Source organism: Chiroxiphia lanceolata, chromosome 30 (genome assembly GCF_009829145.1).
Source record: "Chiroxiphia lanceolata isolate bChiLan1 chromosome 30, bChiLan1.pri, whole genome shotgun sequence".
NCBI lineage: Eukaryota > Metazoa > Chordata > Aves > Passeriformes > Pipridae > Chiroxiphia > Chiroxiphia lanceolata.
Window position 1 is genome coordinate 466619 of NC_045666.1, and position 15593 is coordinate 482211.

The 15593-nt window shown below is 54.7% G+C and overlaps 1 protein-coding gene across 1 annotated transcript; it reads left to right on the forward strand.

The window, feature by feature from the left end:
* The first annotated feature begins 4338 nt into the window (after positions 1 to 4338).
* LOC116799914 (keratin, type II cytoskeletal 5-like) lies at positions 4339 to 13876 on the forward strand. The gene is made up of 11 exons (XM_032713375.1): positions 4339 to 4732; positions 4901 to 5088; positions 6452 to 6672; positions 9223 to 9283; positions 9772 to 9867; positions 9964 to 10128; positions 11566 to 11691; positions 12247 to 12467; positions 12587 to 12621; positions 13344 to 13400; positions 13572 to 13876. The coding sequence occupies exons 1-11, from the start codon at positions 4339 to 4341 to the stop codon at positions 13874 to 13876; spliced, it is 1869 nt and encodes a 622-aa protein (XP_032569266.1).
* Positions 13877 to 15593: the final 1717 nt, after the last annotated feature.

Sequence of the window (15593 nt, forward strand, 5' to 3'; positions counted from 1 at the left end):
ACCCAAACAAGAAGCTTCCAGTGCCCCGACAGCTCATAATTTATGTTGATGGTGTCCCTGCCAAGCAATACCTGCACACCCAACCCCAGCCAGGTCCCCAGGGGACCAAAGCAGCCCAGCAGCTCTTGCTGTTTCTGGGAGAAAACCTTTAATCATCCCTGTCCTCGACTCGCAGGTGTTGCAAAACCCACGATTGCTGCTGCCTGCTCTCAGGTGTTCATGTAGATCAGGGTGTTTGGGAGAGACAAAAAGGCCAGCAGTGTGGTTTTGGGGCAGGCTGGAGGCCAAATCCTGCACGGTGCAGCTCTGGATGTGCCCCTTTGTGGCTCGGCAGAGTCCAGAATTGTGGGATCATGGAGTGGTTGGGTTGGAAGGGACCTGAAAGCCCATCCAGTTCCATGGGCAGGGACACCTCCCACTATCCCAGGTGGCTCCAACCTGCCCTTGGGCACTCCCAGGGATGGGGCATCCTCTGGGAAATCCATTCCAGGGCCTCCCCACCCTCCCAGAAAGGAATTTATTCTGTATATTTAACTTCAATTCCCTCTCTTTCCCTTTGAACCCATTATCCTTGTCCTGGATAATGTGGATGCAGAGTCCCCCTCCAGCTTCCTCGTAGCCCCTTCAGATCCTGGAAGGTGCTGGGAGGTCTCCACACCCCAACCTCTCCTTCTCCAGGCTGGACAGCCCCACCTTTCCCAGCCTCTCCTGTCCCGGAGCTCGGGGTGTTTTGGAGAGAAGGAAGCCCAGGATTGTGGGTCTGGGACATACTGGAGGCCAAATCCTGCAGGGGGTCACTCTGGACGTGCCCCTTTACAGACTGACAGGTCTGGAGTCACGGAATCGTGGAATTGTTGGGTTGGGGGAACCTTAAAGCCCATCCAGTTCCACGGGCAGGGTCACCTTCCTCTGTCCCAGGTGGCTCCAAGCTGCCCTTGGACACTCCCAGGGATGGGGCATCCTCTGGGAAATCCATTCCAGGGCCTCCCCCCCTCCCAGGGAGGGATTTATTCCGTATATTTGACTTCCATTCCCCCTCTTCCTCCCTGAACCCGGGGTCTGGCAGCGCTGATCCCGGTGGACAGACGGAATCCCGACGGACAGACGGATTCCCCACGTCCTCCTCTGGCTCTGGAGCCCCCAGGCCTCGTTTGCTCCTCGCCAGAGCCCAGCCCAGCAGGGACAGGGGGTGGTTTTTGTGGCTCTCACCCCTCCTGCCCGGCGGGGCCGGAGGGAGGGGAGGGTGAGAGCCTCGAGTGACGATTCCCCCCTTTCTGGGCAGCCCCACCTTTAATCCCATTCTGTTCACTCCGCTCTCCCAGTGAACCCGTTTGGCAGCTTCAGGCCCATCTGCTTTCCCCGTTTGGCAGCTTCAGGCCCATCTGCCTTCCCCGGGCAGCTTCAGGCCCATCTGCTTTCCCTGGGCTCGGGGAACCGTGAACACAAACCTCGTTTTCCCATCGCACCCGGGCCTGGATTTACTGCAAACCCTGCAGGCAGTGGGTGATTGGGAATTCCAGGTGACATCCCAGGCCTGGATTTGCTGCAAACCCTGCAGGCAGAGGGTGATTGGGAATTCCCAGTGACATCCCAGACCTGGATTTGCTGCAAACCCTGCAGGCAGTGGGTGATTGGGAATTCCCAGTGACATCCAAAGTGACATCCCAGGCTTGGATTTGCTGCAAACCCTGCAGGCTGTGGGTGCTCCAGAATTCCCAGTGACATCCCAGGCAGACCCACACTGACATTTCCCAAAGCCAGCCTGTTCCAGCCTGGAATAATCTCTGCCTGCAGAGGGAAATTCCCTGTTTGTGCTCCCTTTGGAGCCTCCCCAGCAGCTTTTCCCCCCGGATAATCAGATTTTTGGAGTTCTGTGCTCAGCAGCAGCTGCTTCCCTGCTCTGCCAGAGATGCCAGTGGGATTTTACCTCATCCCTCGTGGGTTTGGAGCACTTGGGGCTCACGGATGTGTTTTGAAGGGCGTGTAGAGTCCTGTCCTGGAAATGTGTTTAAAGCTCCAGTCATGTGCAGGGCCCGGGCAAAGCCAGCGCTGAAAACCAGCTGAGCTCTGAAATTTGGGGAATAAAATACTCCAAACACAGGTTTACAAAGTCTGAGGTGCCAGAAAGTGTTACCACACCCCGTTCAATTGGAGCTTTCTTCTTTTTTTCCTTTTTTTTTTTTTTCCCCCAAGGACTCCAGGAAGTAAAAGAAGGAGAATTTGTGGGAGTGTTTTTCGTGCTGGTTAAAAACCTGCTTTTGGTGGCGTTTTGAATGGAAGGTTCAAAGGTCTTTGAAAGGAATCAGAGCTGGGAAAGAACCAGAAACTCAGGACTGGCAACATGAAGCAGGCAAATCACATCCTTCCAGAGAGCTGGGCAGGGAGTTTTCCAGAAAATCGACCTCTTTTACTGGAATAATTCTGAGGTCAAGATGAAAATGCATCGATCACACAATCACTTGGCAGGAGAAATCCCAGCAGCAGCCTCTGGTTGGGATGGAATTGTCCTCTGGAAGTGAAAACATCAAGGAGAGAAGCCCAGAAAAACCTGCCCTAAACCAAATAACTGAGACAAAAACGGGCCAAAACCTGGGATGACATTTAAATATGTGGAAATGGGAAAGAGGCAAAGTGGATCAGGACCTCTTTGTGCCAGCCCAGCAGGCAGTCCCTGCCCAGCCAGTGGGAACAGCAGACTGGAGAAATGGGAGCCCCAGCAGAGCTGTCAGGGCTCATCAGCGTCTCACCCGCCCTCTCCTCCAGGGGAAGAGGCCCCAGGAGTTATTTTGGTCCAGATTTGGCCATTTTATTCTCACAGGACTCTGCCCTGAGCTCTGTGTGGATCTGCTGCACCTCGAGAGCAGAGCTGGGGTACCCTGGGTGTGATTGCTGGGTTTAGTACCTTTAAAATGCCTTTTCTGTCACTTCACCGAGGCTGCCAGAGCTCCAGGAGGGTTTGGATGATCCTCTGGGGTGCAGGGTGGGACTGCTGGGGATGGGCCTGTGCGGGGCTGGGGGCTGGACTGGATGGTCCTCCTGGGTCCCTTCCAACTCGGGATGTTCTGGGATCCACAGTGAGGGAATAATGGAATCCCAGAATGGGTTATGTGGGAAGGGATCTTAAAACCCATCCAGTTCCACCCCCTGCCATGGGCAGGGACACCTTCCACTGGATCAAGGACACCTTTTATTGGACCAGGGACACCTTCTATTGGAGCAGGGACACCTTTTATTGGACCAGGGACACCTTCCACTGGCCCAGGGACACCTTCTGCTAGACCAGGGACACCTTCTATTGGACCAGGGACACCTTCTGTTGGACCAGGGACACCTTCTATTGGACCAGGGAAACCTTCTACTAGACCAGGGACACCTTCCACTGGAGCAGGAACACCTTTTATTGGACCAGTGACACCTTTCACTGGCCCAGGGACACCTTCTGTTGGACCAGGGACACCTTCTATTGGACCAGGGACACCTTCTGTTGGACCAGAGACACCTTCTATTGGACCAGGGACACTTTCCAATGGACCAGGGACACCTTTTATTGGACCAGGGACACCTTCCACTGGACCAGGGACACCTTCTATTGGACCAGGGACACCTTCTGTTGGACCAGAGACACCTTTTATTGGACCAGGGACACCTTCCACTGGACCAGGGACACCTTCTATTGGACCAGGGACACCTTCTATTGGACCAGGGACAGTTTCCACTGGACCAGGGACACCTTTTATGTGACCACGGACACCTTCTGTTGGACCAGGGACACCTTTTATGTGACCACGGACACCTTCTGTTGGACCAGGGACACCTTCTATTGGACCAGGGACAGTTTCCACTGGACCAAGGACACCTTTTATTTGATCACGGACACCTTCTATTGGACCAGGGACACCTTCCACCCTCTGAGGTTGCTCCAACCTGGATTTGAGCACTCCCAGGTCTGGAGAAATGAATCCAGGTTAACCCAGCACGTCCCTGCAGAGGTTCTGCACCCAGGGCTGGGCTGTCCCTGCCAGGAATCCGGGCGTTAGGTAACCCCTTCCAGCTGAGCAGATCCCCAGCGGCCCCGTAGGTGTGTTCGAGTGCCATCAGTGCTCACCCGAGTTTCAGGGAGACACCTGGCTCCGGGCACGTCAAAACCATGAAGGCACCGGCTTGATCACTGGACTTCCACGCAGCCAAGCCCAGCTGGCGGGGGGATAAAAGGGGAGTCCCACCCTGCCTGCCCGCAGAGAGCTGAGTCTCTCTGGGCGCCGCGTCTCGCCCGCGGGCTCGTCCCTCCACAGCGGGCTCTTCTTCCCTCCCTAGCGGGCTCTTCTTCCCTCCTGCACCATGAACAGAACCTTCAGCATGAGGGCAGGGCCCGGGGGCAGGTCCTACAGCGCTGCCTCGGCCATCGTGCCCAGCAGCAGCAGGGCTGGCTTCAGCTCCGTGTCCGTGGCACGGGCAGGAGGAGGAGGAGGAGGAGGAGGAGGGGGCGGCTTTGGGAGGCTCGTCGGGGGAGGTGGAGGCGGTGGCGGGGGAGGTTTTGGCAGCAGGAGCCTCTACAACCTCGGGGGCAGCAAGAGGATTTCCATCGGGGTCGGGAGCAGCTTCAGGGCCGCCTTTGGGGGGGGAGCTGGAGGGGGCTCCGGGCTGGGAGGGGGTGCAGGGGGTGGTGCTGGGCTGGGGCTCGGTGCTGGGGGTGCTGGGCTGGGGCTCGGTGGAGGAGGAGGAGGGTTTGGGGGTGCAGGGGCTGGCGCTGGGCTCGGGCTGGGGCTCGGCGGGGCAGGAGGGGGGTTCGGCTTCGGTGGAGGAGCTGCGGGGCTGGGCTTTGGGGGCGGGCACGCAGGAGCAGGAGGGTTCGGCTTTGGGGGCCTCGGGGGGCTGGGAGGGTTCCCCGGGGGGTTAGGAGGGGGCAGGGGCCCGGCAGGATTTCCCGGTGGCCCCCCCGGGGTCGGCACAATCCAGGAGGTGACGGTGAACCAGAGCCTGCTGGCCCCCCTGAACCTGGAGATCGACCCCAACATCGGCCAGGTGCGCAAGGACGAGAAGGAGCAGATCAAGAGCCTCAACAACAAGTTCGCCTCCTTCATCGACAAGGTGAGGCTCCAGCGGGGGCTGCGGGTTCGGAGGAGGGACAGAACGAGCCTTGCAGGTACAAAAACACAACTCCACAGAGCCACACTCGTCTCCTGCCCGTTCCCTGCCTGCGGGTCTTCGTCAAACCCCTCAAAAATAACGTCCTGCTGAGCAGTTACAGGGCAGAAAACGAGGCTTGGTGCTTGGAATAACAGCATTAGGTCCAGGTTTTGTGCCTGAGAAATAGCATTTAGGATTAGTTTAAACAGAACAAGGCAGTTTTAGTCCAGCTCTGGTGGCTCGACCTCCTCTCTGTGGGGAATCACAACATGTGTGTTGGGCTTGGTTATGGCCTGCGAGATAAAATCCTTTTATGGTGACTCAGCTTGAGTCCTCCCTCAGCCTTTAATTGGATAAATCTGTGGCACGTGTGAGCCAAGGGAAAGGCAATTAAGTCTTCTAACTGTAGAAGACTTGGCTTTAAGGAAGGAAGATAAATATCTTCCAAGGTAAAAAAAAACAACCCCAAAGGATGTTAAAGTAAAACCGGTGGGGAAAGAGCTGAACCCTCGTTTTCCAATCGTTGCTCCTTGGCTTCATAAATTAAGAGAACTGTCCACTGAGGGAGGATTTGCTCAGGTGAGGGACGGGCTGGATAATCCAGAGGATTTGACAAGAAGCTGAACAGGAGCCAGAGTGTGCCCAGGTGGCCAAGAAGGCCAATGGACCCTGGCCTGGCTCAGGAACAGTGTGGCCAACAGGTCCAGGGAAGTGATTCCTGCCCTGGACTCAGCGCTGGTGAGGCCACCCCTGGAGTGCTGTGTCCAGCTCTGGGCTCTCAGCTCAGGAAGGACATTGAGGGGCTGGAGCAGGTCCAGAGGAGAGCAACGAGGCTGGGGAAGGGACTGGAGCACAAGTGCTGGGAGGAGAGGCTGAGGGAGCTGGGGCTGTTCAGCCTGGAGAAGAGGAGGCTCAGGGGAGACCTCATCGCTCTGCACAACTCCCTGACAGGAGGGGGGAGCCGGGGGGGGGTTGGTCTCTTTTCCCAGGCAACTCTCAGCAAGACAAGAGGGCTCGGTCTGAAGCTGTGCCAGGGGAGGTTTAGGTTGGAGATTAGGAAGAATTTCTTTGCAGAGAGGGTGCTCAGCCATTGGAATGGGCTGCCCAGGGAAGGGGTGGATTCTCCGTCCCTGGAGGTGTTTAAGGACAGACTGGATGTGGCCTCAGTGCCACGGGCTGGGAACCACGGCGGGGTTGGAGCGAGGGTTGGGCTGGATGATCTCGGAGGTCCCTTCCCACCCGGCTGATCCTGTGATTCCCTGATTTAACGCCTTTGCTCCGGGGTCTCTGCTCATTCCCGTGCCCAACCTCTCCCCGGGCTCAGGTTCGGTTCCTGGAGCAGCAGAACAAGGTGCTGGAGACCAAGTGGACCCTCCTGCAGGAGCAGGGGCAGAAGAACAACTCCGGCAAGAGCAGCCTGGACCCGCTGTTCGAGGCCTACGTGGGCAACCTGCGGCGGCAGCTGGGCAACCTCCTCGGCGAGAGGGGCCGCATGGACGGCGAGCTCAGGAACATGCAGGACCTCGTCGAGGACTTCAAGAACAAGTGGGTGTCCCCTGGGAGGCGTGGCCTGAAAGATTCGGGAGGAAAAAAAACCCTCCGGGGCGATTTAGAGAGGAGGGAAGATAAGGGAAGGTTTGAATGAAGCCTCTCCCGGCTCTGGGAAATACAAAACTGCTGCCCCCCGACCTGGTGTTATGATTTTGTAATAATGTCCATTATACATTTTATAATCATTTTATAATTTTATAATAATGCTCTGATTTATCCACCCCCAACCTGGTGTTACAATTTTATATAATGTCCATTATATATTTTATAATCATTTTATAATTTTATAATAATGCCCTGATTTATCCACCCCCTGACCTGGTGTTACAGTTTTACAATAATGTCCATTATATATTTTATAATCATTTTATAATTTTATAATAATGCCCTGATTTATCCACCCCCTGACCCGGTGTTACAGTTTTATATAATGTCCATTATATATTTTATAATCATTTTATAATAATACCCTGATTTATCCACCCCCTGACCCGGTGTTACAGTTTTATAATATTGTTCATTATATATTTTATAATCATTTTATAATAATGTCCATTATACATTTTATAATCATTTTATAATTTTATAATAATACCCTGATTTATCCACCCCCCAACCCGGTGTTACAATTTTATATAATGTCCATTATATATTTTATAATCATTTTATAATAATACCCTGATTTATCCACCCCCCGACCTTGTGTTACAGTTTTATAATAATGTCCCTCCAATCCCTGATTTATCCACCCCCTGACTCGGTGTTACAGTTTTATAATAATGTCCATTATATATTTTATAATCATTTTATAATCATTTTATAATAATGCCCTGATTTATCCACCCCCTGACCCAGTGTTACAGTTTTATAATAATGTCCCTCCAATCCCTGATTTATCCACCCCCCAACCCGGTGTTACAGTTTTATAATAATGTCCATTATATATTTTATAATCATTTTATAATTTTATAATAATACCCTGATTTATCCACCCCCTGACCTGGTGTTAAAATTTTATAATAATGTCCATTATATATTTTATAATCATTTTATAATAATGCCCTGATTTATCCACCCCCTGACCCAGAGTTACAGTTTTATAATAATGTCCATTATATATTTTATAATCATTTTATAATAATGCCCTGATTTATCCACCCCCTGACCCAGAGTTACAGTTTTATAATAATGTCCATTATATATTTTATAATCATTTTATAATAATGCCCTGATTTATCCACCCCCTGACCCAGTGTTACAGTTTTATAATAATGTCCATTATATATTTTATAATCATTTTATAATCATTTTATAATAATGCCCTGATTTATCCACCCCCTGACCCAGTGTTACAGTTTTATAATAATGTCCCTCCAATCCCTGATTTATCCACCCCCCAACCCGGTGTTACAGTTTTATAATAATGTCCATTATATATTTTATAATCATTTTATAATTTTATAATAATACCCTGATTTATCCACCCCCCGACCCGGTGTTAAAATTTTATAATAATGTCCATTATATATTTTATAATCATTTTATAATAATGCCCTGATTTATCCACCCCCTGACCCAGAGTTACAGTTTTATAATAATGTCCATTATATATTTTATAATCATTTTATAATAATGCCTTGATTTATCCACCCCCTGACCCAGTGTTACAGTTTTATAATAATGTCCATTATATATTTTATAATCATTTTATAATAATGCCCTGATTTATCCACCCCCTGACCCAGAGTTACAGTTTTATAATAATGTCCCTCCAATCCCTGATGTATCCACCCCCCGACCTTCTCCCCGTTCCACCCCCCGACCCCCCCTTCAGGAATTGAGTCTGGGGGGGTGTTTTGGGGCCCTTTCTTCCTCATCTTCATCTTCTTCAGGGCACACTGTCCTTGGAGCTTGTCCAAAGTTCTGGGGGATACCTGGTGGTCTGGTGGTTTGGACCACACCCTCAGGAGTTGGGATTTTGGGACTGGGGGGGTTTTTGGCGTGGTCTGGGCAGGGCCAGGGCTTGGACTGGGAGGTCCTCGTGGGTCCCTTCCAACTCAGCAGACTTTTTTTTCTCTGTGATTCTGTGGTTAATCTTAAAAATGCCCATTTCTGGAAGGCAAACATCAGACCTGAGATACTCGTGGGAATTTCTACAGGAAAGGGGAAAAAGTATCTCCAGTTTGTGGTGTAGCCTGTAACAGAACCCAGTTAATCCCTCCTAATGCAGGACTGCTCTGAGGTTTCTCTCCTTGGAGGACCCCAGAAAGGGTCCATGGACATTTTTCCCATCAGGAAATGCCAACTCAGCCAGGACATGACACCTTGTGGTGGCACTTGCAGAGGAAAATCCCCTAAACCAGCTCTGCTCTCCTCGTCCCTCCAGCCTTAAATCAAAACTGTCCTTTCAGCCCTTTGAGGAGAGGGGACCTTTGAACTGGAAGGTTGACTTGGAGATGCCCAGATCCCCTCGCAGCCCTACCTGGGCACCTGTTCTGCTTGCCCAGGTGTGATCCAGCAGCTCTTTGCCCTCCATCCCTGCAGGTACGAGGAGGAGATCAACCGGCGCACGGCGGCCGAGAACGAGTTCGTGGTGCTCAAGAAGGTGGGTGAGACAGGAGGGGTTGGGATGCTGAGCCCACCCCAGCCCTGGGAATGTCCTGAGCCATGGGAGAACTCATGGAGCTGCGTCCTGGTCCTTTGGAAGGGCTTTAAACCCCCATTGGGATCGTGGTTTGGGGGAAAGGAATGGAGGGGGCTGAGGGGCGGCCGAAAATCTCCTCCTGCCCCTGTCCCACCACACACCCGGGGCTCACCTGGGCAAAAACAGGCCGTGGGGAGACAAAGGGGGGCCAGAAGCACCAGGAACTCCAGGTGCCGAGGCCAAACAGCTGGGATTTCTCTCCTTATCCCCTTCCCAATCCCACTTTTTTCGGGGCAAGAGCTGCCCCTCTCCCCAGTGCTCTGTGCCGAGCCCGGCTGCTCCCCCAACCATTCCATGATTCCGTGACTGCCGAGCCAAAGCACCACGAGCCAAGCCCTCTTCTGGGCTGAGAGGAGGCTCCAGAAGTTCCTGTGGCTGCTCTTTTGCAGGACGTGGACGCTGCCTACATGACCAAGGTGGAGCTGGAGGCCAAGGTGGACGCGCTGAGCGACGAACTCAACTTCCTGCGCGCCCTCTACGAGGCGGTACCGACACACCCCAAACCCCGTCCCGGTGTCACCCCCCGGCCGGGGACCACCCCCAGGGAAGGAGGGGAGTCATTCCCACGTGTTTCCCTGCAGGAGCTGGCCCAGCTCAGCGCCCAAGTGTCCGACACGGCCGTCATCCTGTCCATGGACAACAACCGCGACCTGGACCTGAGCAGCATCATCGCCGAGGTCAAGGCCCAGTACGAGGACATCGCCAACCGCAGCCGCGCCGAGGCCGAGGCCTGGTACCAGACCAAGGTGAAGGGCCCCGGAATCCCACGGGAAATCATGGGAACGGGGCTGTTGGAGCCACGGCTTGGCCCCTGGGACACCCCAGAGGGTTCATTCGCCCTTCTGCCCCTCAATTCGAGGAGCTTCAGTTCCCTGGGACACCCCAGAGGGTTCATTCGCCCTTCCGCCCCTCAGTTTGAGGGGTTTCAGGGAATTAGGACACTCCACAGGGTTCACTTGTCCTTCTACCCCTCAGCTCAAGGAGCCCCCTTGGGACACCCCAGATGATTCCCTTCTGCCCCTCAGTGTGAGGGGTTTCAGTCCCTTGGGACACCCCAGAGGGTTCATTCTCCGTTCTGCCCCTCAGTTTGAGGGGTTTCAGTGAATTGGGACACCCCAGAGGGTTCATTCTCCGTTCTGCCCCTCAGTTTGAGGGGTTCCAGTGCACTGGGACACCCCAGAGGGTTCACTTTTCCTTCTGCCCCTCAATTTGAGGGGTTTCAGTGCATTGGGCACCCCAGAGGGTTCATTCTGCCTTCCACCCCTTAGTTTGAGGAGCTGCAGTCCCTTGGGACACCCCAGAGGGTTCACTTGTCCTTCTGCCCCTCAGTGTGAGGGGTTTCAGTGCATTGGGCACCCCAGAGGATTCACTTGTCCTTCTGCCCCTCAGTTTGAGGGGTTTCAGTGAATTGGGACACCCCAGAGGATTCACTTTTCCTTCTGCCCCTCAGTTTGAGGAGCTTCAGTCCCCTGGGATGCCCCAGAGGGTTCATTCACCCTCCTGCCCCTCAGTGTGAGGGGTTTCATTCCTTTTGGACAACCCAGAGGGTTCATTCTCCCTTCTGCCCCTCAGTGTGAGGGGTTTCAGTGAATTGGGACACCCCAGAGGGTTCACTTTTCTTCCTGCCCCTCAGTTTTTTGGGGTTTCAGTGAATTGGGACACCCCAGAGGGTTCCCTTGTCCTTCTGCCCCTCAGTTTGAGGGGTTTCAGTCCCTTGGGACATCTCAGAGGGTTCATTCACCCTCCTGCCCCTCAGTTTGAGGGGTTTCAGTCCCCTGGGACACCCCAGAGGGTTCCCTTTCCCTTCTGCCCCTAAGTTTGACAGGTTTCAGTGAATTGGGACACCCCAGAGGGTTCATTCTCCCTTCCACCCATCAGTTTAAGGAGCTTCAGTCCCTTGGCAAACCCCAGAGGGTTCACTTTTCCTCCTGCCCCTCAGTTTGAGGGGTTTCAGTGAATTGGGACACCCCACAGGGTTCATTCTCCCTTCTGCCCCTCAGTTTGAGGGGTTTTAGTAAATTGGGACACCCCAGAGGGTTCACTTTCCCTCCTGCCCCTCAGTTTGAGGGGTTTTAGTAAATTGGGACACCCCAGAGGGTTCACTTTCCCTCCTGCCCCTCAGTTTGAGGGGTTTCAGTCCCCTGGGACACCCCAGAGGGTTCACTTTCCCTCCTGCCCCTCAGTTCGAGGAGCTGCAGGCCACGGCGGGCAGACACGGCGACGACCTGCGCAACACCAAGGGGGAGATCTCGGAGCTCAACCGGCTCATCCAGAGGATCCGCTCCGAGATCGAGAACACCCGGAACCAGGTAGGGACGGGCTGGAGGAGCCCGTGGAGCCCCGTTCGGTGCTGCCTCAGCTCTGCTTTGCTGCTTGGGGGCTTTAACAGCCTCACTGGAGCGTTGAACTCCCTCCTGGAAAGGGCTCCGGGCTCTCAAATTCCATTACTGAGCCATCATTGCCGGGCTCCGGGCTCTCAAATTCCGTTATCGAGCCGTCATTGCCGGGCTCCGGGCTCTCAAATTCCGTTATCGAGCCGTCATTGCCGGGCTCCAGGCTCTCAAATTCCATTATTGGGCCGTCGTTGCCGGGCTCCGGGCTCTCAAATTCCATTATTGGGCCGTCGTTGCCGGGCTCCGGGCTCTCAAATTCCATTATTGGGCTGTCGTTGCCGGGCTCCAGGCTCTCAAATTCCATTATCGGGCCGTCGTTGCCGGGCTGGCGTTCCAACTCCAGCCGGGGGGTGAAGGAGCTCGGGAGTAGCTCGTTCCATGAACATCCCAGGAAACCAGAGGGGTTTTCTCCCTTGGGGGACCGTCCCCCCGAGGGCAGAGCAGCGTTGGGAGCCCAGCCCTGCCTTGCAGTGTGCCACCATCCAGACGGCCATCGGGGACTCCGAGGAGCGCGGGGAGCTGGCCCTCAAGGACGCCAAGGCCAAGATGATGGACCTGGAGGACGCCCTGCAGAAGGCCAAGGCCGACATGGCCCGGCAGCTCCGTGAGTACCAGGAGCTCATGAACGTCAAGCTGGCCCTGGACATCGAGATCGCGACCTACAGGAAGCTGCTGGAAGGGGAGGAGAGCAGGTGGGGGCAGAATTCCCTTCGGGAATTCGGCAGCTCTCGGTTTTCCCCGGTCAGGGGTTGGTTCCTCTGCCCGTGTCCCAAATTTGGCTCTGATCTGCTCCTCATCTGCCCCCCAACAGGCTCAGCGGGGAGGGACTGAACCCCATCAGCTACTGTGAGTGTCCCGGGGCTCCATCGCCCGTCCTGCTTCAGGAGGAGGGGCTGGGAGGGACCTTGGGAAGAGGGAAGGGTTACCCCAAGTCGGACATTCGGAGCCCTCCACCCTCAGCAGGGGCTCGCACAGGGCGTGGGAGTCGGGGTCAGGTCCTGGGGGTGAAGGTCCTGCCTGGAAATGGGGGATTGCCCAGGGAAGCTGTGGCTGCTCCATCCCTGGGATAGTGGGAGGTGTCCCTGCCCAGGGCAGGGCTGGGATGGGATGGGATGAGTGTGTGTGTCAGCCTGGAGAAGGGAAGGCTCCAGAGAGGCCTTGGAACCCCTTCCAGTGCCTGAAGGGGCTCCAGGAGAGCTGGGGACAGGGGCTCCAGAGACCTGGGAAAAGGGATGGAGGGACAGGGGCTCCAGGGACTTGGGACAAGGGATGGAGGGACAGCACACAGGGAATGGCTTCCCACTGCCAGAGGGCAGGGACAGATGGGATATTGGGAAGGAATTCCTCCCTGGGAAGGTGATGAGGCCCTGGAATGGATTTCCCAGAGGTTGCTCCTGGATCCCTGGGAGAGTCCAAGGCCAGGTTGGATCCACCTGAGATGGCGGGAGGTGTCCCTGCCCAGGGCAGAGGTGGGATGGGATGAGCTTCAAGGTCCCTTCCAACCCAACCATTCCATGATTCCATGACTGCCAGCAGGTGTCCAACCCTCTGGTTTCCTCTCCTTGCAGCTGTGATCAGCTCCAGCTCCGGCCTGGCCGGCGGGGCCGGCTTGGGAGGAGGATTTGGTGGACTGAGCCTGAGCGGGGGCGGCGGGAGCGGTTTCGGCCTCGGAGGAGGAGGTGGAAGCGGGTTTGGCCTCGGAGGAGGAGGTGGAAGTGGTTTTGGCCTCGGAGGAGGAGGTGGAAGTGGTTTTGGCCTCGGAGGAGGAGGTGGAAGCAGCTTCGGCCTCGGAGGAGGCAGCGGGAGCGGTTTTGGTCTCGGAGGCGGCGGCGGCGGAGGAGGAGGAGGAGGAGGAGGAGGAAGCTACAGCTTTGGAAGTGGAGGAGGACTTGGACTCGGGGGTGGAGGTGGTCTCGGAGGTGGATTTGGAGGTGGCCACGGAGCAGGAGGTGGCAGCAGCAGCCTGAGCACCAGCGGGGGCAACTTCAGCTCCGGGAGCGCCAAAGGCACCAACCCCGGGGTGAAAATCGTCTCCAAAACCTCCTCCAGCAAAAAGAGCATCAAGAGCCAGAGCCTGAAGAACGCCACGGAGCCCGAGTAGAACCCAACCTGGCCCCTTCCCAGACCATCCTCCTGCTCCTGCCCCTCCTGCCCCCGTCCTGCCCCTCCGTCCCCTCGCCCGCCCCGGCCCAGCTCCGCGGTTCTCACACCTCCGGATCACAGGCCAAGGAAAACGCCTCAGCCGGAGCTCCCCGAGCCCTTGAAATGGGATTAAAAGGAAAACGTGGGCCTAAGGGATTGTTCCAAAGGGGATTTGGTTTGTTTTTCCGTTTGTTTGTTTTTAATGAGGCCGAGAAGTTTGTAATTGTGGCCGCCCAGCAGCCTCAGCCGAGACAGAGCGGAGAGCAGAGGGTGAGGAGGCAATAAGTGGGGTTTTAGCTCAGTTCTGCTCCCCAGAAGCCCAGGGACGGGCTGGGAACGTGGTTTTAACTCCCCCTGCACTGCTGGGATGATCCCAACTCGCTCCTCCACGTTCAGGAACTCCCCTTTGCCGGGGATGGGGGTTGTTTTTCTGCTGTGTAGAAACACCCCGGGAGGCTGCCGAGAGATCCCAGGCAGTGGTTTGTGAGCGTGAGGCCCCTCTTAAAAACATCCCTCATTCTGGGAGCACAGGGCCTGCTGGGAGCCACTCCAGGGGGATGGAAAATCCCTCTTTTCCCCATTCACAGCCAGAGTTGGAAAACCAGGATCAGCCAGGCTCCTCCAGGCCCACGAGCCCAGCCGGGGGTTCAGGGTGATAAAATCAGGGAGCAGCCTGAGGTGCCTCCACCTGAAAAGTGCCACCCTCGGGGGGGTGATTCGAGTTGCCACGAGCTCATCCAAAGGCTTTTCCCACATTTCTCTCCCATTCCTGTCCTGGGCACCTCCCCCGTGACCTCCTGGATGTGCTTTGCCAGAGGGGTCAGCGGTGGCTGATCCCAAACTTACAGAAAAGGGCTCGTTTTCCAAACTGTAGGATTTTTCAAATTCTAAAGGATGTGTGAGACAAAGAATCCTTCAAAAGCAAGGGCAGTGTTTGTAGAATTGGGTTTCTGTCCCCGTCTCGTGCGGGGTTTTTTTGCTGGAGTGGCTCAAAAATTTCCCAGATCATCTCAAAAAATTCCCAGATCATCCAACAATCCAAGTCCTGCCGCCCTTTCCCGCTGCCTTTGGTCGAGGTGAAAGGCTGAGCCGGTGGAAATCACCCTGGAAAAGCTGCCTGAAGGGCCTGGTCCACCTCTCCTGGGGGAATTCCAACTTCTCCCCCACGTCTGGGCTCCTCTGCCGAAGGAAAGACCTTTGGGAAACTGGGAAGTGCAGCAGGTGGGAGACGAGGCAACGAGGAGCAGGATCCCAAAGGAACCCCGGAGCCCCAAATCTGATTTCCCCCTTTCCTGATGGAATTCACCCCTCTGACCTCCCACCGTCTCTTCTTGATTTTTGGAAAGTCCCATTAAAAAAAGAAAACTACAGCTTTTGATACTTCCATGGTGTTTTCCTTCCCCTCTCTCTTTTTTTGGGAACGTGTCCAATAAAACCGGATTGTCATTTATCTGTTCTTTTTATTTGCACTTTTATTTACTTTTTTTTTTATATTCTGAACCGGAACCAGCAGCACAAAAACCATTCCCAGCCTTCAGCAGAGCGAGCTGGAGGGTCGCTCCACTTTGAGGGAAAAGCTTTAAATTCGGATAAAGTCATCACAAAAATGTGGAAATTGGTTGTTTGTCCCAAAATAAATTGAGGAATTGCAGAAAACAGGAGAAGGAGGAAAAGGA